General features: G+C 35.1%; 1 protein-coding gene across 8 annotated transcripts in view; it reads left to right on the forward strand.

Moving 5' to 3' along the window:
* GULP1 (GULP PTB domain containing engulfment adaptor 1) overlaps positions 1–24,993 on the forward strand; it is a 169,337-nt gene that overhangs the window by 129,070 nt on the left and 15,274 nt on the right. For 7 of the 8 annotated variants that reach the window (XM_076342186.1, XM_076342184.1, XM_076342188.1 and 4 more), the window contains 6 exons: positions 108–206; positions 2,954–3,091; positions 5,608–5,724; positions 6,106–6,198; positions 16,653–16,877; positions 19,755–19,893. In XM_076342186.1, the coding sequence (XP_076198301.1) occupies positions 108–206; positions 2,954–3,091; positions 5,608–5,724; positions 6,106–6,198; positions 16,653–16,877; positions 19,755–19,893 (811 nt within the window). The remainder of the gene's footprint in view (positions 1–107; positions 207–2,953; positions 3,092–5,607; positions 5,725–6,105; positions 6,199–16,652; positions 16,878–19,754; positions 19,894–24,993) is intronic. The other variant, XM_076342192.1, reaches the window with a different exon arrangement.

Raw genomic sequence — 24,993 nt, forward strand, 5'->3', positions numbered from 1 at the left:
ACAACTTCAGGTGGAAGGAGCTGAGAGGAAATGAGAAGTAATTTAAAAAAAAAAAAAAAAGAAAACTTACTATTAATGCGATTGCTGTTGTATTTTTCATCTTATAGTTTGCAAGACATATCAAGAAATCTGAAGGCCAGAAGACGCCCAAAGTTGAATTACAAATCTCAATCTATGGTGTAAAAATTCTAGATCCAAAAACAAAGGTAAGAGACTTAGATGTTTATGGTGCTAAACTAGTAATTAAATATTGTTTTAACTGTTTTTAATGTTTTTATTGTTTTATATTTTAAAAAAGTATTATAATGACAGCCATTCTGTTGATGGAAAATTCTTCTAAAATACCATTTCTTGTTATAACACATGGGTGACACCTTCCCAGGAAGGTACTTGATACTCCAAAATACAGACTATAGCTAATGTGGGATTTAATTTTTTTAATCGTTTCACACCAGAACTTTTAAACTCTGAGGAAGAGGAAAACACTGTGATAAATAAATGTTAACACTGCATTTGATAAACACCTTTCCAAATGGTCACTATTGTGTAGGTGCCCACATGTAGGTGTTTGCAGGTGAATGAAGAGACAATTTGTTTGCAGTGACTCATTCTTCATGCTGCTGCTTTGGAATTGCACCGCTCTTTCCTTAACCTCTTCATTTTGTTTCCTCCTTTTCTTGTGTTTTCACCTTTTTTTTTATTGTATGCCCCCTCCCTAGAATGCTTATGTTTCTCAGGTGTGTTACCCATTTCTCTGTAAATTTCATGTAGCAGGCCATAAGCACTATTGTAGGCTTTTCATCTGGCACAGCATGACAATTCCTGCCTTTTCAGCAGTTAAGTCCATTGAGTCATCCCATGGATGGGTTTTCTGTTCCTTTGTTTGCTCTGGTATTTTGGAAGGGGTTACATAGTAAACAAAACATCTTCCTCACAGACTTCAAAGAGGAGTAACGAGATAAATATAATGAAGCTAAAAAGTATTTATTCAATAGTCAGCAATTCTTAACATCTGAGTGCTCTTAAATCTTTTATACATATGTTGAAGGTTGGATTTGAATGAACTGTTTGTTACTGCTTTTTAATTCCGGAGTAATTGCTACCATTCAGACAGCAATACTGCCTGTTGAGAAAAGGTAGCTTTAGTTCAAAGCTGTATCTACTTGCAACCCATTTTCACTTCACACTCTTGATACAACCACAATTCAACAGTTCATAAGCAGACAGGGCAAGAAATATCCATGTCAACTTCAATGGCAGTTTTTGCATCTTCCTTATGTCATAGGGCACAAAGGGGTACTAAACCCCATATCCTGGCAAAAACTGTTTTAAAATAACAGTTTTAAATGCCAAAATGTGTTAGTCTTCCTAAATCTTCCTGCAGAGATTAACAGAAAGCTGTGGGATGGAAGTTCCTGAGGGAATAGGAACATTCTAATCTCTTAGCAATGCTGTTATTACAACTCAAATGGTAATCAACTATGAGTAGTCTTTTTATCTCCCCCACTTCGTTTCTTAAAGCTATATGTAAATGTAAATTGGAATCAAGTTTTCCTTCTTTTTGCACAATTTATAGATGCGTTAGGAAATTACTTAAATTCCGTGTTATCATCACCGATTACAGTAATTTTTTCTGCGAGTTTTTGAAACAAATCACTTCGATATTGTTACAGAGAAATATTGGTTTATATTCATGTGATGACTATTAATTGTGGTAGGAACAGGAGGCCTACTCATGTACCAGGACGTGATTCTATACTTGGCACTCAAAAAAGGAGGATTATAGAACAGTGGTTCTGTCCTTAAATGACCTAAAGTAGTTAGATGGATTTATAAACCTAAAAGAGCCAGAACAAGCATGTGTTGGTATATGTAACTGTTAAAGAGCTACAACAGAAAGAGACTTAAGTGTGAGAGAGATTTGGGGACATGGGAGAAATAGGATATGCAGAAGAACGGCTGTAAAGACTGAGAAAAGGAACCTGGTTGGGGCAAGGGGAAAAGATTGCCCATATGGTACATTTTTTTGATAAATGGTTGCGTGCAGAGAGGGCATGCCTTTCTTTATGAGCTTATAGCAATCTGGGAACCTCAATGCTGCACAGAAACTTTTTTTTTTAATAGATAATAGTTCACATCTAAACTGCATATTTTCCTTTAAAGCAAATACTGCTTTCCCATGTAATAAGCCAAATAAAATAAAATACCAAGAAGAAACTTGTTGAAGGAAAACAACAAAAAAAATAGTTGAGAAAGTTTATTTCAGTTTTGTCAAGCTCTCTCAGCTGAAGAGCATTGCCACTGCAACTTTTTAAATAGCTGGAAAATGGTTTTTAATGGAAAGTAAAATATGGTATCAAAAATATGCAAATGATAATGTTTAAAAGCTGTTTATGTTGCACCTTAAGTAAGCAATTATTTACATGTCTGATTTATTTCTCTGTGCCCCTGTGTTTGGATAACAAAGTCATTTTATTTCTGTTTTCCGTATTTAAGATACAAAGGTAAGGACTTATTTCAGTAAAACCATTTTAACAACCCCTCGGAGATGATGAAATCTGAAGATGGTGTACACCTGGAAAAAGAACAGAGTATTTTACATAATCAGTCCCTAAATAAATTGCACAGGGATGCAAAGCAACAGTAAAAAACAATTTTCTAGAACTGAAATTACTGTCCAAATAAACACTTCCAGATAAATGCTGTCCAAATAAAAACTTCCTACTTACATTCAGTAAAAATGGGAACATTTGTTAGGAGATGAGTTTGCTAACTTTTGTTATACTTTAAGTCCATTTTTGGGTGCTCTCATGTACAGTGAGAGACATTCAAAAATATTACTGCAACTTGCCTGCTCTTACGTACGTGAGGAAATCCAGAGATTTACTTTGTGCATTTTTATCCTAAGCAAGTATAGTAATTTCTTGAAAATAATATTTCTTTTTATTTGCAGGAAGTCCAGCACAACTGTCAACTCCACAGGATATCATTTTGTGCTGATGATAAAACTGACAAGAGAATATTTACTTTCATATGCAAAGACTCAGAATCAAATAAGCATCTGTGCTATGTATTTGACAGCGAAAAGTGTGTAAGTATGCAAGACATTTTAAAAGAATTTGAGTGACTTTTACGGACTTTGGTTGGTCTGCTTTGAAATAAAACAGGAATGGTTAATAAAGGCAGATAGCCTGCTTTTTAATTGGGGTCACTTTGATATAATCTTTCATGGCAATATAGTGTCTTGTAACTTAGATGCATTAATTTAAAGGAGAGCCTTTTTCTTTATTGATCTAAGGTGGTTTTCTGAGACAATTCTTCTTACTGCCCGGCTCCATATCCTAGGTCAAGCATCTGCAATACTCTCAGAGAACAGACTGCATCCCACCAAGCTTGAAATGTTTGCACAGCTGTTTTGCAGAGATTGCTGTGACCCTGTGGCTGAGATACCCTCACAGGCTCTTCTGCTGATGTCTGCGTCAGATTTTTTTTTTTTTTTCCTTACAGCAAGGTTCCCCCTTCTCTGCCCCCCTCCCCTGCCCCGTCTCTCAAGTTTGTTAATGCCATGATGCACTACCAGAGAATTCATTGCACCAACCACTGACATTTTCTTGTGTCTGAGATAGAACAGGGCAACTGTTCAAAAATGTGCAATAGCAGAAAAAAAAAACAACTTTAGGACAGGAAATGAAGAAAATGGTGTCTAGCTGAAACAGGGTCATGTGTTTACCCTGGCAGAAAGTAATTAACAAAGAAAAACACTGGAATCAACACCAAAAAGGGATGTTTAGGGGTTTTTTTATAACGCTCGTTTTGATTTATTCTGAAGTAGCTGAGATATCATACAAAGGAAATACTGAGGAAGTAATATATTTTTTAGAAACAGATGCATATTCACTTCTATTTATATGCAATTATATAGCATTGTGTGTTACTTCAGTGTTTCTGGTGATTTTGTTGTTCACCTGCATTGCTCCAGTGCCCTCAGTAGAGATTGTTCAGAATTGCTATATACATCTGTTCATTTACCTTCAAATTTCTATCCTGTGTCTCTTTTTCACACATTCCCATGATTTTAAATTGCCCTTGCAGTCTCTGCACACTAGTAGCATTTCTGTTCCAAACCAATGCACCATTTCGTCTTCTCTCTACCCTGATATTCCACTTACTGTACTACTTTCCTCAATTGCACTGTGTTCATTAGTACCCTCAGATTTCAAAGGATCCCACCTTAGTTGGTACCTTTCCTTTCAGCCCACCCTCATCCTTCCAAGAAGATAGGACTGCATACTTCTAGTGTCCCTTACACTTTTCTTTTACTAACATAAACAGTTATTCTCTAAAGCAGTCCTAGTTCAGCTTTTTTGGTCTAATTCAGTCTAATTTGGTTAAAATAATTTCTTGTGTTTTGGTGGGTTTTTTTTTTTTTTTTTTAATAAAGGTGGCTGTATGGGGTTTTTTTTTTCCACAGTAAAAAGATAGAGGGGTTAATTCCCCATTCCTGTAGAACTCAGGTCTTCACACACCTCTGCTGAATGACTTAACTGTTGCACTGATGCATAAAAGGCTGGGAGCATCACGTTCTGTACCATTTTTGTGCATCCAGCCCTCCATATTCTTACAGGTAGTGAAGGAAAAATGTTCTCGGCATTGAGCAGAATGCTCTGCTTTCATGAGGAACAACCAATTTCAGGTTTTCGCTTCAATAGAGAAGACAAAATTCTAGTTTAGCTTTGGCCAGATTAATGTTTTTTCCAATTTTTTTTTGTTTTGTTCCCCTGCCAACTTGTTTTAAAAAAAAAAAAATTACTCTGTTTACTTTCTCTACTAAAGTTCTGTGGCAAATGGCATATCCATATGTTTACCTTTTATTAGTGCCTCTTGTAAGTCTGCATTTTTTTCTGAAACCTTGATGTGCTCAATCAACTTCTTGTATGCTTAGTTTTACCTGTTATTTTTAAAGTAGATTTTCTGTATGGATTGTATATACACGTCATAGCATATGATGCGAATAAGCATAGAACTACTAAATTATTATATTTTGCACATACAAATGCAAATTCTGTTTGGTTGGATTTTTGTAATCAGAAATACTTGCGCAGGCAAATACATTTATCTACACTATGCTGATTGAGATTTTATAGGACTTCTAAAAATAAGTGTTGAAAATAAATTTAAAAGCAATAGAAGTCAAAACATCCATTATCATGAAAACATTAACCCATTAAAACTAAAACAATTTATTTAATGATATAAAAGGCTGTATTTGCTTCAGAAATCATCAGAAGAAGACATACTGCAGCGTGCTATCTATATTTAGAGAAATTAGAGGCATAATTTATACCAAAAATTAGCTAATTGTGGTCTGCCTGTTCAGTCTCCCCTCTTTCTCTGAAGTATTTTTACGTTGTATACATAGCGTTTTCTGTCAGGCTATTTTGCTGAAGAGTGTTTGCCATGCTCCTTTGTAGTGTTGACTTCGTGATTGATGAAGCAAACCCTTTGGACATGATACATGGTGTAAAGTATTTTGTGATCATCTGAAATGAAAATAATAATATAAAATATTCTTACTATACTAATTTCAGTCTTATGTTTTATGTAAAGGCAGAAGAGATAACTTTAACAATTGGTCAAGCATTTGACTTAGCTTACAGGAAATTTCTGGAATCCGGAGGAAAAGATGTTGAAACAAGGAAACAAATTGCAGGTTTACAGAAAAGAGTAAGTTCTGAACTGTATTTTTTAAAGAGATAAAAGAACATGCTACTGTATTTGTGTTATCTGCTTTCTATGACAGCATAATTTCCAGCATTGTTCTTAGATTGCTAAGTATTGCAACAGATATTAAAAAAGAAATCTGAAAAAAGACCTGATAACTGTGAAACAGGATTTTATTTTTTGCCATCTTGCAAGGTCATTAAAGAGAAAAGCAAGGCTGAAACATGGAAGATACAGAAATTTAAGTTTAATTATTTTTTGTAATCAGATAGCTAGTTAAAAATTGCTTCTAAATCACCAGATCTCAGATAAAACTTATTCTCAGTGGATGCTATTGTTGAAATGAATTAATATCCCAATTCCAAATAACCACTTGCTTTGTAGATTCAAGAATTAGAAACTGAAAACACAGAACTGAAAAATAAAGTTCAAGATTTGGAAAACCAGTTAAGAATAACACAAGTACATGCATCTCCAGTAAGTACCTGAACATAACTCTTATATCTGAAGTTACTCTAAATTTATAATCATCTGTGTTATGATAATTATTAGCACCTATGCTGTTTCCAGTGATTATGATTAACATACAGTGATCATGTACCATATCTATTGAAATGCAGTATTGAAGTAACAGTAATGTTGTGACAAGCCAACAAAAGTGCAAATTGCAGTCTCTCAAATTGTGGTTCTTTAATCCTCTTATCATACCTATTTGTTGCTGCCTAAAGACAGTAAATACTCCTTCTAGTAGACATCCAAGGATGAACTCTGGCACTTAAACGATCTGGTTCACGAATGCTACTTTGTTTTTTTCTGGGAACTTTGTGTCACAAGCATATTGTCACATATAACTGACATTTTCTAAATGACTTTTAAAAAATTTTGTCTGTCTTTCAAAGGAGTCATTAGGTCTCAGGAACTAACATTGGGTGGGTAGGTAAAAAGGAGCAAGTGCGGGTTCCTCATCATTGGAAATCTGTAACGCTTTCTGCAGTTCTTATAGATGATCATGACAAAAGTATTTTTAAATGACTGACTGACAGTTACTTATATCTAGGCAGGACCTCTAAAAATGCAGGTTGCATTGCAGACTGATCCTAATGACTCCCCTCTTCTTAGAGGCGTATTCTATGTATACAGCATTAGGTAACTGAAAATAAATAAAGTTTCTTAATGTACGTATAGCAAAATCTTAGAAAAAGATGGACTGCTTTTAAGCTGTGCATTTTTGGGCCGCCTTGTTCCTGCCCTGGATGTACGCCATTTCACTCTAAATGGATGTTTAGAAATTTGGGTAATGTGAAAGTGTGTTTGTAATGGTGATGACAATTTTTCAGTAGTGTCTATACGCTCCCTTGGTATTGATTAGATGGTTGTTCCCATGAGGAACTGTCATTTCATTTTACTGAAATGTATTTAGAGGAGAGAGCACCATAAATTATAAATACTGCATAACTCCCACAGTGAAAATTGTAAATTATGGATGTTTTCTCACTTTTATGAAGCATTCAGTGAAAGGTAATAAACTGTAATGCTAGATTTAAAATCAATTTAGTCAATTCCTTAATCTTTTATTTTCCTTAATTAGCATGGCAGCTAGTTTGTTTTTATTTATGAATATAACAACTAAATGTATCTTTGAATTCAACTAAACAGGCTCTTAAGTCTCTTGTGATAGATGCATTTCTCTTTCATTTAAATTAGTGAAGAACTTGGTAATTGCATTTAGCAAAAAAATTAAAAGTATCAACAATGACCAAGTATTTCTTGTAGCATGTGCAGCGCATGTTTATATTTATTTTGTCTTTTAAGACAGTGGTGTCTAATTCTAAATACCAATTATGCTGCAACAAAATTATATAATTATTGATAATTATTGGTATTAAAATATTAAATCATTTGAATAAATCACTACAGCTGTTAGTTTTCACATATAATTTTATTGCTTTATTTACTCCTTAGTCCTTTAAAAAAAACACACAAACATTTCCTGACACAAATTTCTGAGTTTCCCTATGATTGGAATTGCAGTAAGAGTCATCTAACAGCCTATTTAATATCTAAATCGATTCTGCCACAAAATAGCCTTATATAAATGACTTGAATAAGTATTGGAACAGGTTGCCCAGAGAGGTTGGAGGTATCTGTACTCTTGAAGATACTAAAAACTTCCCTGGATGTGGTCCTCACCAGCTTCAGCTAGTTGGATCCGGCTTCAAGCAGGAGTTTGGATTAAGCTACTTTCTGTTTATGTGATTCTTTGATCAGTTGTGCAGCCAACACTAAAAGAGAAACATTTTTGGGAAAAAGTCTTTCTGAAATCTAGGCATATAACTGTATCCACCAAACACTATCAACTTTTGTAGCTTACCAAAAGACATCATTTAAGTAGGCCTGTTTGAAACTAGGTTGTGTACTTTGTAAATCAAAGCTCTTAATTGTCTTAGCATAAGAGTAAGTGCATATAAGTGCAATAATGAGGTTGAAAATAAATGAAGGAATGGAATAGCGAGGTTATGAAGTGACTTTTCAGTGTAGGGAAGAGGAAGCATAAATGTTTTTAAGATCGTTTGATGGGTGCCTGGAATAGCAGTGGATATGATTTGATGATACGTAACTGCTCTTCTACTATGTGAGCAACAAATATGTATGAAAGAAGGAAATTACAAAGAATTCATAAGACAATTGATTGCCTGTTATAGTTTGCAATAAATTTTATACGCTTTTAATTCAAATCAACTATCATTTCAAGCATGACTGCAAAGTTTCAACTCCTATTAGAAAAAAGCAGAAGTAGTGCAAAGACTGTTTTCCTCTATTTCTACATAATTTCTGTGATGAAAAGTAAGATTTTTTAACAACTTTTTTAAAAATTTTAACACTGTTAAAAAATTATTAGATTTGATTTTTTCTGAATTTAAATTTAAAACTTATAAGTACCATGTTGTTAAAAATATCTGTACTACTGCTGCTCTATTTCTTCAAAATTAGCAAAGAAAAATAGCAGTTCTATCTTGTGATCATTTTGTCAGAGTAACACTTTCAAAGCTGCTGATAGTATTTTGTTAAACACTGAAATAAAATAGCTTACATAAATGAAGCAGAATATCCAGCATGGGGAATAATAACTCAGATGAGTCTCTTCCTAAGCACTTTTGGTTAGAAGGGGGAAAACTTGCTTCCCTGCAGATATTCTTCATGTTACATGCTATGAACATAACACAACCATTCTCGTGATTTAAAGCAGATTTATAAAACTATAAAGTTTAGGTTTTTTCACAGCTCTCATATCTGTGTTATTGAATTATAAAGAGATGCCAGTGCCATACTAGAACTTTCTGAAGCTTTTTTAGACATAAGTAATTTGATTGATTTATATTTCGATAATTTGATACAGCTATAGCTCCTTATCTGTCAGTCCAGTTTGCCATTAATTCTGTGTGCCAACGTCTAGGGAGGGATCGTTTAATGACCGATGGAAAGTTTAAGCCCTTAATACTTGATACCTAATATGATAAAATTACGTGTGCCATTAACTGGCATTACAGTAATTTGTAAAGAAATGTTCAGTTTCACAAGCCAACTGCAGATGGCTATAAAGTTGCTTCTGTTTATGCTTAAATAGTACCTTGGATTTTCTTATCTTATGCTTTCCTTTTTATATTTGGTTGTTTGCACGCTGTTTGTACTTTCTCAACATTTGCCAGATGTGCTGAAATGGCTTTCCTATCTTATAGGTTGTTGACTGTGCTCTTCCTTTAGTGATTAATGCATGGTCACAGAACTACTTGGTAATCAGCAATTGATTTAGCACTTCAGAAATCAACACTAGCAACTTGGTTAAACAAGTATATACTTAAAGAAGCAGAAGATGTTGAAAGGGCCTGTGATGACAGGCATGTCATGACAAATATAAATTTGTCAATCCCCATCCCTATGCAGGGTGGACTGCAAGCCATGTGGTCTAAGCAGGCATAATTTCAGGCTGACAATGGGCATGTATTTTACTTGCCCGTGAGGGAAGACTTCGGTTTTTAAGTACTTATTGCTCCTGTAGTGTGAAACAGTGCTGTAACACACACCAAGTGATGTCACTGTCATGCTTTATTTGTTAAAATACTGATCTGGGACAGAATGTCTTTCCCACTTGCCAGTAACTGAGAAACCATGGTATCATTTGTATGCACTGCCAGTGCAGTCCTCCTTCCTTCTGAAGTTGATTGATTTTGGTGTCTTTAATTATTCTAGACACACTAGTCTTAGCATTAATTTTTAATGACATGAAGTAGGTAGAAAATACCTTCAGAAATTCGAAGTTCAGCTCTTTTTGTATTATTTCACTGACCCTTGACACTGTGGTTTGTTTTGTTTTGTTTTTTTTAAAAAGCCATTTCTTCTTTTCCTGAGAGTGAAGCTAAAGCTCAGGTCTTCTGAGTCCCAGACCATTTTCCAATGAACTAGACCAGATTGCATCTCCTGTTCTCACTTCAATATCAAAAAGATGAGAGCATCTTTAAACTGTGGATGGATAACTTAATATGTATAGAGAATTAAACGCTTGCTGCATTTCACATTAAAAAAAAAAAATCTAGTCTCGACATGCTTCAATTCTAAGCAGATACATCCAGACTGTCATTTAAAATAAACTTTTCTAACTTCCTGTTATCATTTAAAATAGGCTTGCTAACTAAATATGAAGATATACATAAAGCCATTTTCTGGAATTCATACTCAAGATCAAATGTAATACTATCAAGACTTAAAATTCAGATCCTCTTTTATTTCCAAAATGTTTTAAAAATATTCTCTCTATAGTTTATCAAAGATGGTAATTCATATATGTGATGCTCAAGAACAAAATAGATGTACCAAGCTGGACTGTAATATGTGACTTTACTGACAGATTTACTTCTCTGAAAGAAGTTGGTCATGTATTCACATATTGAACTCTTGGCTAATAATGTAGAACACTTTGTTTGCAAAACAGAGTGCTGAAACATCTTGATTTGCTGTTCTCTGACATCAAAATGTGCCCAAAGAATATTACATGTGGTGACTTATCCAAAATCCATCAGTGGTCTAACTAGGAGAAGAAAATGCAAGCAGTGAATTGTAAGCTGAAGCTTCATTTTAAGCACAGAATTAAAAATATTTTGGGTGATTGATAACTTCACATGTGAGAGAATATTTTTCCAGCTGAAACATCCATTACTAATTGCTTTAATTATATTCTTTTTTAGGCAATAATAATAAATTGGAGTATTAGGGTGTTTATTGTGAGCCCTCAATTGCTCTACTTAACAAAAATCCACTCACATATGAAAATTGAAAATAATAATAATAAATTAGAGGTGAGTTTTCTCTCTCCAGTTCCTAAGTAGTGTAAGTTATAGGCTTGTTTGGGAAATACAAAGGGAAATCTATCTAAAACTGCTTTCCTGATTCTTTTTGCTTGTATTGCTGATTTTTTGCAGGCCTTGTAAATGTTTGTTTGAGGACTTATTTTAAAATAATACTGGCAGACTGAAACGGGTGCAAACTATATGCATGAATAATGCAATTCTGTACCTTTTACATTTTTGCAATGTGTAAGCAGCTGCAAAGCATTGACAGCAGTTGACTTCAGCTTTTGAGGGATACATTTGCTGTCAAAATTACCTTGTTGCTTGGTTATTAGTATCACTATGAAAATTTTTCTGTGGCTGTTCTATATCTAGCCAAATGGCCAAATCAACATCAATCTAATTTAGGTGCCTTTTCTATCAGTTCGTAAACTGTATGGGAAGAATAAAATTTCTTTCTGAACCTATAAAAGAAGCCATTAAAAGCAATGAGATCATAGTTGGAAATGAAAAAAAGAAAACTGGGTTGTGTAATCAAATACTTTCGCATAAAATGTATTGTGAAAGTTGAACATCAAATTATCAATCTTCTGCACACTTCTCTCAGAGTATTGTAACTATTCAGATTTAAGTTTGTTCAGCACATTTGGTAAATAATAAGCTGCTTAGTGACCATCTTTTCTACTTTGGGGTTGATGTTTTTAAGTACGTTAGTCTTCTTAAAACTGTAAAAAGTTAGTCCCTGAAATATCTGTATTTGCCAGTGCAGAAGTGTTACGCAATAGAGACTGTCACTTTTTTTTTCATTTCCCAAATGGATCTGTCAAGGACGTACTATACCAAACTAGGAGTTTCCTTAGAGTACTTTGCCTTTATAGCTGCGCTTACACGTGCCGTGGGAAATGTTGGCATGGGATGTTTCTTTTGTCTCTCACTCCCTTGCATGTACAGCTAAAGTTTCCATTATTTTTATATCTGTGCTGTTTACTTTTCATCTGTTTTAGTGGTTTGGCAATACATTAATCATTGGTCTTTTTTGCATTTGGTCTTGATTATATGAGGACAATCTGATTTTCATTTTGTTGTTTGCTTATGATGACACTGCTCAAATTTGTATCACCATAAGACTTTGGATGCTGCTCCTGTGTATAAATCCAACCTCCAAAGATCAGTGCATCCCTGGGAGCGCTGTTTCACATGACATCTTTTCTTGCTATTTATATCTTTAGTGTGGCTTAGAGCAGCCTGGGTTAATCTGTTCACACAGCCTTCATATGGGTTAGCAGTTACATCCAGTTGGCATCCTCAGTTTTTATAGCAGACTGGACAGTAAACCATTGTAGGCCACTAAGGAACCTCTGATGAGGTAAGAGAGATTTTTAATCTATTTTGGGCATGCCTGAAGTTTCTCAGGCATACCTTTAAGGTTTTCTTTGAGCAACATGTTCAAGGCAGAGAAGGAAGTTGTGACAACTGCATGACTGAAGTTAGATAGAAGAAAACAGGAATATTCATGAAAAGATCTTAAAATAGAGATCGATGAAATAGGAGAGAAGCAGAATTGAAAGGCAACAGGGAAAGGTATTGGGAGAAACAGCCCCAAAAGCAATGGTGTTCTTCCATTCACCGTAAGTATTGTCAAAGCAGTAGTATGTAATATGTATTCTTATCATGGCAGTGTTGCAAAAAACCCTCAACTTTTAAATGGAGCATTAAAGATACTGATTCATTAGATCTTTTTTTAAAGTTCTTTAAGTAGTGACTTAGAAGCATAGGCCACCTGCACCTATTACCCTCATTAAAAAGCTTTAACACGCTCATGAGAAAACCCCAGGATAGACATTGGAACTGCATGCATATTTCAGAAAACAGTTTTGGAATGCATTTAGGCATATCATTTGATTCATGTTTCCATTAAGACTGCCCAGTGGGAAAATGCACGTTTTTTCTTTGCCAATCTTCTGCTCTTTCAATTTTATAATATTCTGTATTCAGTTGAGAGAGCACTTCTTCATGAAGGTTTAAAATTCTATTATGTTTGTGATGTTAAAAAAAAAAATTTGAAATTGCCTATGTCAGATTTCATGTTACTGGAAAAGTACTAAATGAACTGAAGATGTAGCAGTTAGTTAATGAAACTGGTAATGCTTATACAGTATTTTATGAATTAGTCAATTAATAGATCCTTGGTAGTCCCAAATCTCAGGTAGCTTGTAATCAGTGGTTTTGTAACTAACTGCATAATTTCCAATTCAAGGTCACTCACAGTTTCCTGTAACATTCACTGCAGTTATCCACTATGGCTGTTCTGTGTATTACCTACTTGAATGTTCTAAGGAAGAAAAACATTTTCTAATTCACTAATACACTTATGTAATTCCTATGGGGGTATGACACAGATTGCAATCAATGTCTTGAGACACCTAGTAAAAACAAACAATTTTGAAATGATTTCTTGATTAACAAAAACTCAATCATGCGACATTTTCTAGTGTGATGCAGCCAAACAGTGCATCTTCAGCATCATGCAAGTAGAATGAATCAAAAATAAATCCTTTGACAGGCACATAATAACATCTATCATAATAGAGACCAACTCCACGGAACTAGTATGTTAATTTCGTTAAGAGTGATTTCATGTTGTTTTCTTGTGTTGATGAAATGGGGCCCAAATTGGAAAGTAATACACCAACCTGACCAATACTACATGTTCAGTGTTGCACAGTGGGAAGCTCAGACAAAATACAATTGCCATATAAAATGGCAATTTAATATATTTTTACTACATTTTCTTCCTTTACAATTTGGTGTAAGAGTATTAAGTTTCAGAAGTTATACCCTTTTTAGGTTGTATTCTTTAGAGTAAGGGTCTGTTCCCGTCTCCTCCTGCATTTTCTGAATCTGGTGATATTTCCTACATTTTAAAAGCCTTCTGTGCAATCCTTCTCTTTGTGACCTTCCAATTATTATTTTCCATTGTTGAATACACTTCCCTGCTATACCTGTCCTGTCTGTGGGCTGCTTCAATACGTAGGGCTGAAAGCAGAAAGCCACTGTCAGCCTCACAGGTCTTTGTGGGTCATGGGATGCAACACATAGAACAGTACTTGCAACACAGGTCCCAATGCCCAGTGGTGGGCTTCTGTACTGCCCTGCAAATGAAGAATTACTAGTGAAAATTCATTATTGACTAAGACACATTCCCAAAACTGTCATATGAAACTCAACACCCTATATGGTGTGAAACATCCTAAGATTATCACTTATCAGATAAATAGGAGGAAATGTGACTGCTCAATGTTCAGGGCTTGAATGATACAAATAGTGTATATTCTGTTTTTGAATTGAAACCATTCATTGCCTGGATTTGATATATGTTCATCATTCTTATGGTTTTGCTGCTTTGCATTCTATATGCATATTGCTGGTTTCTGTATGATTTTTCATGTGATATACATGCTTTCTTATGGAAACTACTCATCCTCTGCTGTTTTGCATTTCAGGGGAATATTTTGCTTCCTTAATTTGACTGTATTTAGTATCTTTCAGTGTTTACTATTTTGAGATCCATTTTTTCCATATATGTATAGCAGCAAGTATTACATGGTAGTAATTACACGGTAGCATTGCAAGTCTTCTACCTGTAGCCTAGTGATAATCTCGAAATAATAATCAAAATTCTATGTCTTGTAGTTTTTTTGCTTTCATTTTTATTGATTACCATTCAAACTCTCTGTTTCACAGTTTCAGCTTGGTAACAGAAGAATTCTTTGCAATTGCGATAATTTTTTTTTTTTCTTATGAATTGCAAATTTTGAATAGAGTGTTTTGTGGTGTGTGTTTGGTGTTCTCATAAGTATGACATTGCTACTAAATTTGGATACCTGTACCCTTAACCTGGCTTATCTGTAAAGAAAGTGGAGAAAGGAACTAAGACTCAGTTTAAAAGGATTTGTTTTGTTTTCTACATAACTCTGAAAAAATGGTTTAAAATCATTGATTAAATCCTGCTATACTGGAGTTATGCAAACTTTTAATGAAATAATCATGTCATATCGATTGTATAACACTGTATGAAGAGTAAAAGCAGGCTTCAAAATTTTTGCTGCACGTATCTACCACTGCTTCGGCCTGGGCAAGTCAGAGGGGTTTTTTAGGCAAGATACCTACGTCCAATTCCTGCCTTCTCAGAGCAGAAACTCTTGGCTCTAGCCAAGAACTGTCTGCACAAGTGTTCAATCTCTCCTGTTAAGGTTCAAAGATGAATCTGTCCTCTAAAGCCTTGTTTTAACTGTCGAAAGCTGTTTTCCTGAGATTTTGAGGTAGGAATTACAATTTGGCCCCGACAGAAAGATTGGTTGGGCATGTTTCTTAAATCAAATATTTAAAGACATTTCCTTTTTGCTTTTCTTTCCAGGATCAGTCCTAAAGGCTCTTTGTTTCTAATTTCACCTAGACAAGATGCATTTCATTTGAAACCTTTCAGGATTGCAGATATTTCCCCTTTGGGCAAAAAATTAAGGGTTTTTGTCTTTTATCAAAGTGGACAAAGCCCTCAGCTTTGCTCTCGATACACAATGAATCTTGCTGGAATATACAATTAAATACTCCCCAGTCATATGAAGCAGCTAGCTTCAGGTTCTTGTCTGCCTTCTTCAGACCAGAACCTTGCAGTTACCACTTTGTCATCTTGGATGAACGCTCTTACCATCTGTATTCTGGTGTGGATATTACTCATTTGCCTCTGCTTGAAGCTGTTCTGTGGATTTGTTAAGAGATCCAGAGAATCTTACAATCCTCAACATTTTTATTTCCCCAGCAGCAAAGTTTTATTCCGTCCTGCACCCTGTGCTGCTGTTGTAGGGACATGAGGATTCCTTTGCTTCGCAACGAGTCTCAGCTTTTGAGATACCTACTGAAAATACCACGTTCAATTAGTAGTTATTCATCTGCCATCACAGAAAAGATGGCAGAAGGATATTATTGTCCATAAATGTTTAGGTTCTCAAATTCTGTAGATGAGGAAATGAAACAAAGTCTAGTATTAATGTAAACATTGAAATTTGTGCACTGTGAGCTTCTATTGTAAGAAGAGTTTAGTTAAATAATTAAATTTTCTTTAAATATTGGTGGAATATAAATGGTAGGTGTTTCCTGGTTTGGAGAAAGAAAATTCTGACCTGTGCTTTAACCACCAGAGTAACTCTGCTCCCCAGATATGTGCTTACCTGCTAATTTACATGTGCAGAGATGAGATACTGCTGATACATTGGTGAATTTAGACATTTGTCAGTGCATCTGGCACACCCATTTTTGGAAAGGTGCCTGTCTTCATTTTGTTTGGTGTAATTATCAAGGAGCAAGTTGTCTTCATTCCGGTTACTACTGGGCTATCTCTTACTGTGGTATATTTTTAGATTTTGTTTTAAAATATTTTCAAGTTCTGTATCTTGTAATTATAGCACTGAACAGCAAGCTGCTGACAAACTTTTTTGAAATATGAAATGTGGTGGGTTTTTTTCCTTCTTTCCCTGACGTTACCACGTTCTGTTCCTCAGAATGTTTTCTCTTTCTGTGATTCCTTTTCAGCTGCTGCACATAAAGTGTGATAATGATGAACATATGTTTCAAAGACCCTCTACTTTTTTCTGGTGTAACAATGAGGATTCACCTCCTTGTTTAGATATCTCTTCCATTACGCTTACTCCTAGGAGTTCTCCTGACTCTAGACTACCATCTGGATTGTTAATACCACCACCTTCAAAAAGTGGTCTTCCAAAGCCAACCAGTGAATACAGCTGCCCAAGACCTCGTGTAATCCTGCTGTGCAAAAGCTTTTTTTGTTTTTTTGGCTTTCCTTTGTTCTCTGTTGTGTATTAACTTGCATTAAAAATGTGCATTTTGTACAGTGGTTAAAGGACAGAGCAGATGTATCTTAGATTCTCTAGGGATACTCTTAAAATACGGAACTTGTGAAGACTTACTCTTATTTCTACATAGCTTTTTCTCTCCCACCCCCAAACCATAAATTCTTATTTTTTCAACATGTTTAAATTAGTCCATTAATTAATTACCTCTGTGTTATCTGTCAATCTTTTGTTAGAATTCTTTATATTAAGAATATATTCAAATTGTTATTCAATTGTTACTCAAAACAAACAATTCTAAAGGTCCAACTTCAAGGGCTTCCCCCCCCCCCCCCCCCATGAATTAATAGAAAAGCAATCAGCCATTAAATACCTTTTAGCATACTTTATAAAAACTGTGCAAAATGAAGGTTGAAAATTATCCTTAAATATGAAATGGGCATATTGCCTGCTTTTTCATAGCAATATGCTTATACTCTCAACTTTTCTTCCATTTGCAAGTAACATTTGGCTGTATTTGGCAAACATCATGGCTTTCTGCATGTGTTCACTAAATAAAAATGCTTCTTGTGCTCATGTGTATTCAAAATATACATTTCTTAAATTATAGTTTTACTTAAACTAGCTGTATCAGTAGTATCAAAATGGCCAGTAACTTCAACAAAATGGCATATAGACAGGAAATGACAGTGTAAAGTTTGGTTTTGCTTTTTTTTGCCTAAAAGACTCATTTAAGACTAAACATAAATACTGTTTATTTATCTAGCTTCTAGGTAGCCATAAACACTTAGCAAAAAAGGAGAATCTGCATTAGCGTTTACTGTCTCCAAGATGTTCTAGGATTATCCATCAATGTTGATGGGAAATGTAGGTTAATACATGGCGTGTACCTGTGCATTAAACCTGATCCCACCTTCCTGATGCAGACAAAACCTATCTACAAGAGAGTTTTGTTTTTATGAAAAATGGAATAGGAGATTCATTGTATGTTTATTTTGGGTCAAGCACATCCATTGCCCTGCTTTGAGTGGGAGCAGATGACATCCAGCGATCTCCCTGACTTAAATTATACTGGTTCTCTGACTATGCACAAAGGCTCTAGGAAGTTACTGCGAGGTCCATGAACACAGTAGTAAGAGCCTATTGTGTCTAAACAGTATGCACTGAAATCTTTTTACAGCAGACTATCTTTGAATTTGCTATGCTAACTCATGTTGAGGTCAGCAAGAGTCTGTATGTGTAAAAACCTTAAAAATGAGGTATTTTATGAAGTTAATTCAGCTCTGGTCTTGCCAGGGAATAACATGACTAATTTTTTTTTAAACAGAACAAAAAAAAGCAGTATGTTAAATGTGGATTTATTTTCCTTTTTTTTTTCTTTTGCTTGGCACTTCAGTATACTTAGGTAGAAATATCCCAGGTTTTTGGAGATATTGAACAGTTCTAGATCTCTCCTAATCCAAATGTAAAAATATGAATTCAAAACTCCTAAGAAATAGGAAATGTAGGACTTAAGAGTCTAGTTTTCTCTTTAAGCAATGTATTCAGTGGAAGACCATGGATCAGTGTCCTTTCCTTCTCAGCAGCCACTGCAGCCTCCAGAGAGAAGTAGAGGTAGTTCAGAGCTACCTATAGACTTGGCTTAGAAATATGTGCCGTGTGCTGTGAGAGGGCAGCTTCAGTTGCTGCAGCAGAGGCCCTAAAGAAAGTAGCATTCCAAAATAAGGTTTAAGTCCATGAAGCTCTCATGGACCTGCAGTGCTAAAGACTACCCGCATGCCAAGTTGTTGTATTCATGTATTCTGAATAAAAGGATCTGTGTGACTAATGTAACTTGTGCTTAAAAATTTTCATGTGAATATTTTGGTCAAATTGAATCTTATTTAAAAGTAGCAGGCTTTCCCTGTGCCTGGCTCTATAGTCTTTCTAATATACAGAATATAGTTTTTTTGTATTGTCTAAGTAATAACATTAACATGCAAACTAGTTTTGCATATATATTTTGTCTTAGGCTTGTCAATCTCAGTTTTAATCTATTTCATCATCTGTCTTTAGTGTTCAGTTTATTATGACTTGATTGTGCCTCGTTTGTGTCCTGAACTAATGGACTGATGGCAGGAGGAATTAATTATTAAAAAATAAATATGGCTATAGAACAATAGTAATTGTCAGGTTTGGGGATTCTTTACTTATCCAGTATTTTTTTGAACCCTTCCAAATTCCTGGGCCTTACTAATGAAATCTCTTCTTACATGTTCAAGGATGAGAGTTTTATTTTGGATATTAATATTCAGTGTATGGCATGTCTAGGTTGTTACTTACCAAAAAATACATTTGAAGCTTTGATCACACCAGGTTTTTAAGGTTGTCAAATAAATTATCATGTAAGGAAGAATTAGTAAACGAGAAATATTGGGATTGTATGTTTTAATTTTAGCTACTTGTTCTGTGCGCTCTGGAGCATAGCATATTGTTGTTGCAGTATTACCTTAAATGGGCCTTGTGAATATATCTGTATTCATCTGTCTGCAATAGAGAACTGCTTGTCACCAGCTTTTTCAGGTTTAACTGTGATACATTTCTGGCTGTACCAGATGGACTGAAAATGGAAAAATTACATTGCTGCTTATATATTGGAGAGTTCTAGCATGTCTCAGACTTTGAACTGCAAATGCCATTTGCTTGGTGTCAGGAGCTGTTTTTTGCATGCTGATGGTTATTTTTAACTTTTTTGAAAATGTGGCTCTTATCTGCATGCTGAAGAATTCAGTATTGTGATCTTTCATGTGAAATATTGCCCTAATATTTATTGTCCTTATTGTAGGCAGGCAGTGTGACACCTAAATCACCCTCCACTGACATCTTTGATATGGTTCCCTTTTCTCCCATATCCCCTCAGTCATCAACACCTACTCGCAATGGTACACAGCCTCCTCCAGTACCCAGTAGATCTACAGAGATCAGTAAGTTTTGTAACAACTGACCTAATTTTTGCTTACATTTTTTTTAATAAAGCATCTTTAACGATTTGCCTACATTTTGCATGAAAAGCCAAATACAGTTTTTGTAAATCACATTCGATAATGCCATTTCATTTTTATACCATCTTCCCAAAGTCATTGATGTTGCTGCCAAGTTACATTATGAACAGACTGACTTACTTGCTGAAGCTATTATATAAACAGTTTGAAGGAGTTTGGTTGGGGATTTTAACTTGGCTTTTCTTTTACAGTATCTCTTTTGTACTTACTTCAAGAAATATTTTTACTTCCTATTAGTTCTTTCCTTGTCAAGCCACAGTTGTAGCATCTAAAGCCTACATTTCTGGGGAAGACAGCAGGTGGAGTAAGTATGGTGATGATGATGCAGAAGGGAGAGCTGAAGAAATCCCTGAACATGTAGACCGTCTTGGAATTCTATTTTTAATACTACTTTCCATATCATCTACAGCTTTGTTTTTCAGTTATAGTTGATGAACCACTCCAGATCTGTGGACCACTCCTAAAAGATCTTCAAAAGATTATTAACAATAGCAATTTTATTTTCCAAAGGCTTGAAAGCAGCTAGGGTAAGGTTCTTGGCTTCACTGGAAATCTTTTAGGAGTCAACAAAGTATTTTTAAAACCTTTGGAAAACCCTTGGGGGGAGAGGAGAGCGGAGCATACACAAGCAATCTTAGGGGTTGTAGAAATACCAGTCTGTGCGTAGTATCTTCTATTTCTGATGTCTATTTTAGTATGGATAAGGAACATTAATGTTACTGCCTGCCACCTTATAAAACCACATTTGAAGAGTTTCTGCCTGTTTTGGGGAATGCTGCTAGTATGTAGAATTTTCAGGTATGAATGAGAGCTGTGTGCAATTATAAAAATGCATTGTAAAACTTAAGTCAGTGAATGTCTTCCCCAATACCATATCCTATGCACCTTTTGTTTCCATTGCTCAGAATGACTGTCACCCTCTAAAGAGAAAATAGATGTAGAGGCTATTGATTCAATTAAAAATTCTGTTCTTTTTTAAGAGAAGATTTTAAATTAATTTAGGTGACATTCTGTGGGTTTCTCAAAAAGTATATTAACAGAATTTAAAAATATTCTATTAAGAATAGTTAATATAAACTATTCTTAAATAGCTTAAAAGAATATTAGAATATTCTAATAGAATATTAGAATAGAACTGTTCTATTAAGAGCATTTTTATGGCTTTGTAAAGAACAACAAAAAAATAATTCAGACACCCCCTCCAAGAAATCCTTTTGTGTTTTCATATTTGTTCCTCTGAAACTACAGACAATGCCATAAAATCATTCTCAGTGTGCATATCCAGCTTCAAAAATAATAACTTGAATTGAATTACATGAGATTTTTTTTTAGCTATTGTCCTACCTCAGTTCCATTGAAATTGTGGCTGGAAATCTTGTGGGAGTCAGCACTCAATGCTGAGTGGTCTTGAGAATTCCAGCTATGTAGGTTTTGTAATTGTTTAATCAGTGGGTTTTGTAATATAGAAAATTCTATAAATAAGTTGCTTATTCAGTGATATGTACTGTTTAAAATAGTTGTTTCTTCTGCACTTCATTCATTTGCATTAAATTAAGATGATGTAGTTCAGAGACGTGGCAGTCAGTGTGTGTTAATTCTCTATGCTCCTCAGTGTGCCGTGCTTCAGAGAGAGATCACAGAAGTACATCATAGTCTTTATACTTTTGATCCCTGCTTTTTCAGTCTACGTCATAGTACTTTATATGTTGAAAGTTGTTGCATTCATCAGCTATTAACACCCTTTGGCATATTTCAAAAATGCAATTTGAAACAGAAGAGGAATATTTTATAATCAAACAAGGATTTATTGTCTTAGATGAGAAAGTTCAGCTCCCATAAGAATCTCATTCAAGCTGTGTATACATTACTATAATAATGTACAATAATACATTGTTTTATATGGTGTTATTGCTGCCAGTACAAGCAAGCTGGCATTTCTTTCTCCAGTACAAGTCAGATAGGTGGTAACCAAGAGGAGCCAAAGTTTGGAGTCTCCCATTTTCTGACGTCTTCTGAACATCTTTTCATGTTCTTATCTCTACTTTGTCACTGCACTTGAGTGGTTTTTTCCATCACTTTTGATGAAATTATAGGGTGGTTTTCTTGGATTTTATCATTTTTATAACTTTCACCTTTATCACATTCAGTACTAAACAAGGTGAAAGATAAGGATGCACCATCTATTTGCTAGTGTCAACCTCAGTTGTTCCGTTTGTCTAAGTGAGGTTCATCTGCCTGTTACCTAGGGATGGCACTTGGCCTGCTCAAGCAAAATGAGCTTTTCAAAGCCAAAGTTCATCTTACTCATCAACTGACCAGTTTGACAAATCACCCAAGAATAACCCTGCACAGGAGAGACAGGTCCTATTTGCAGGAAACCGGTAACAATACCAAGGACTTCGGATTCCTCCAAGACCAAAAGCTTCATGGTTGATAATTGGCACCAGGATGACAGTTCAGCTTTTCATGAAGAGAATTGCCTAGAGTTAGAATTTTGCTTGCTGGCTGTCCTTTGGGTAGTTTCCCCAGCAAAAATTGGGGGGTTATAAATTATATCTTTTGCTTTGACTAGCTAACAGTACATAGTTCAAGAAACTCGGCATTCTAATACTGGAAGAGTACAATACTGACCTTTTCTCGGAAAGGCAGTTATCTCCAAAGCATTTAAGCTTTAAAAAAGGGAGAAGTTTCTGGAAATTTTGAGTTCTTATTCAACATTATACCAATATGGCTTCTCAGAAAATGTCTGCTTACTACTGGGTATATCAGTGATAGCGAATAGATTGGTTTTACTTATTTTAGAGGAGAAAATGGCATGATTTTTTGGACAGGAAGTTGCAGATTGGACAAATCTGTGGTGTCTCTTTAGGTAATAATTGCAAAAAAGTGATTCTTTCCAAAACAAAAGCCCTTTCCAGAATTGTATTTCTACTCAAAATGTTGCTGAGAAATACTTCTTTTAACACTAAGTTTGCAGTAACCAGCTTGCAGGCTAAACATAAACATTGCAGCCCAGTATAGTAATTGCTTAATTGAACAATTGACCAATGCATAGTTAGTGCAACCAAAAATGCAGTGTTAAAGACCATGCTGCTGCTTCCTCATGGAGTAAAGGATTGCAAATGTTCTTGAAAGTTATCTTAAAGGACAGAATTAATGTGTTAATTTTAATTAATTAAAGGAGGAATTTGTGTTTCTTGTTGGCACAGCATTATTGTCATATCTTGGAAAAGAACTGGAGAGCAACATTCTCTATCGAATTGTTCAACATTTTATTTCACTCAAATGTATCTTGAACAATCCAAGATCACAACTGGCAGATGTAGAAATCTGCTCCAAGATGCTATCTTTCCAGAGATATTTAAGAGTCTGTTGTCAGAATAATGGTGGAACCATTTTTTATGCTGTAATAATTCCAAAAGAAAAAATATGGAGTAGCCTGCAGCTAAGGGAAGGGCTTCCTGGACTTCACTACCCAGCTTATTCCAAATATTTTCTTGGGTGCTTGCCTTCAGTGTGATTAATTTTTATTTATCACCACATCTGCTCCAGGACATAACTGGGGAAAGCATGTATCAGCATAACTCTGTGCCTGGATGATAGCTAAGGTAAAGAAGATTGGGATGCAAAATGCAGCAGAAAAACCAAATATTTGTAGTTTTGTTTGGTAATTGCTAGCTTTGAGTTTGTTACAGAGTGTGGGTTGCTGCTTTCCAGTATTACGTGTTTCTTGTCCTGAATGTCAGATAGGTCACAGAAACAAGAATTTATTACCTGTTCATGTCTTCTGTGGTTTGAGTTGCAGATGTAAAACATCAACATTTCATGGTTTTGAATTTGTTGGTCGGTTTCCCAAGCTGTGAATTTATTTCCATCCAGAAACTAATGGAAAAGGGAAAGGAAATTATATGTACTGTTTGAAAGGATCATTTTCAAAGGCTTACTGGTTGCTATGTATTGGAGAAAGAAATGCCTGTCTATGCTACGATTATTCTGGGGAGTGTGCCAGGCAAGATATTCTTGTTATAGTTAATCTTCATGCAAATACTCTAGCCTGAAATGAAAAATTACTGATTTATCCCATCTCTGCTAAAAAGGAGCCCCCCTGTGAGCAGTGGCTTGAACACTAACGGATAAGTTTATGGAGATCCCATGCAATAGTGCAGCTCTGCAGTGACTAAATTTTAGTATTTGTCCAGTTTCCACATGTTCTTCAGCTTCTGTTCAAAAGAGAAATACTGATGATGCTATTGAAAATATTTCATGGAACTTTGTCCTTCCCTGACTCTTAGCAGTACAGTCTCTCAAATAACACACAGACTTTAAGTGCAGAAAAGCAGTTGTACTATGGACTTTTTCAGCCAGTTTGCTGAAATGGGTAGCAAGTTATAATAGAGGTAGTTCGCAAAATAATAATTTTTCATAGAAACTCAGCTAGGAAATACTTCTCTGTTTTGAATTTTATTCTGTACAGGGGTTATTGGGCTCTGTCACTTAGAATAAGTTACACTCAGTTTAACTTTGAAGGCTGCCTTGAATAACAATATAAATGAAGTAATCCTTCACCTGAAGGCAGGTGACATTAAAGGAGCTAAAGCTTCTGCCATTCCTCCTGCAAATGAGCTCAGAAGTGCTGTCATTAACAAAAGCCCAATAATAAAGCATGAATGAGAGATCCATAATAGCGTACAAAATACTTGCTTTCAAAAATAGTGATAAGTCATATTTCAGTACTGAGAAATGCAAGAGTTGTGTTCTGTACTGTTTTGTCCTAAATACATTCCTCGAATGTTTGCTAAGGCTTGGTGTTGAAACTGGCTCCTTTTAGCTGTCTGACCACACAGAAAACTGTCGGCTCCTTTTAAGGGTAAAAAGAACCTGGGGCAGGGGGGAAGAGAGAAAGAAAATGGACCTACATAATGAACAAATAGACTTAGGAGGAGCATAAAGCATAATCGCTTTCTGCCCATAGAGGTCAGATTGAAAGTCAAAGCTGCTACACATCTGAAGGTTACTTGGTAG

Source organism: Aptenodytes patagonicus, chromosome 6, assembly GCF_965638725.1.
Source record: "Aptenodytes patagonicus chromosome 6, bAptPat1.pri.cur, whole genome shotgun sequence".
Taxonomy (NCBI): domain Eukaryota; kingdom Metazoa; phylum Chordata; class Aves; order Sphenisciformes; family Spheniscidae; genus Aptenodytes; species Aptenodytes patagonicus.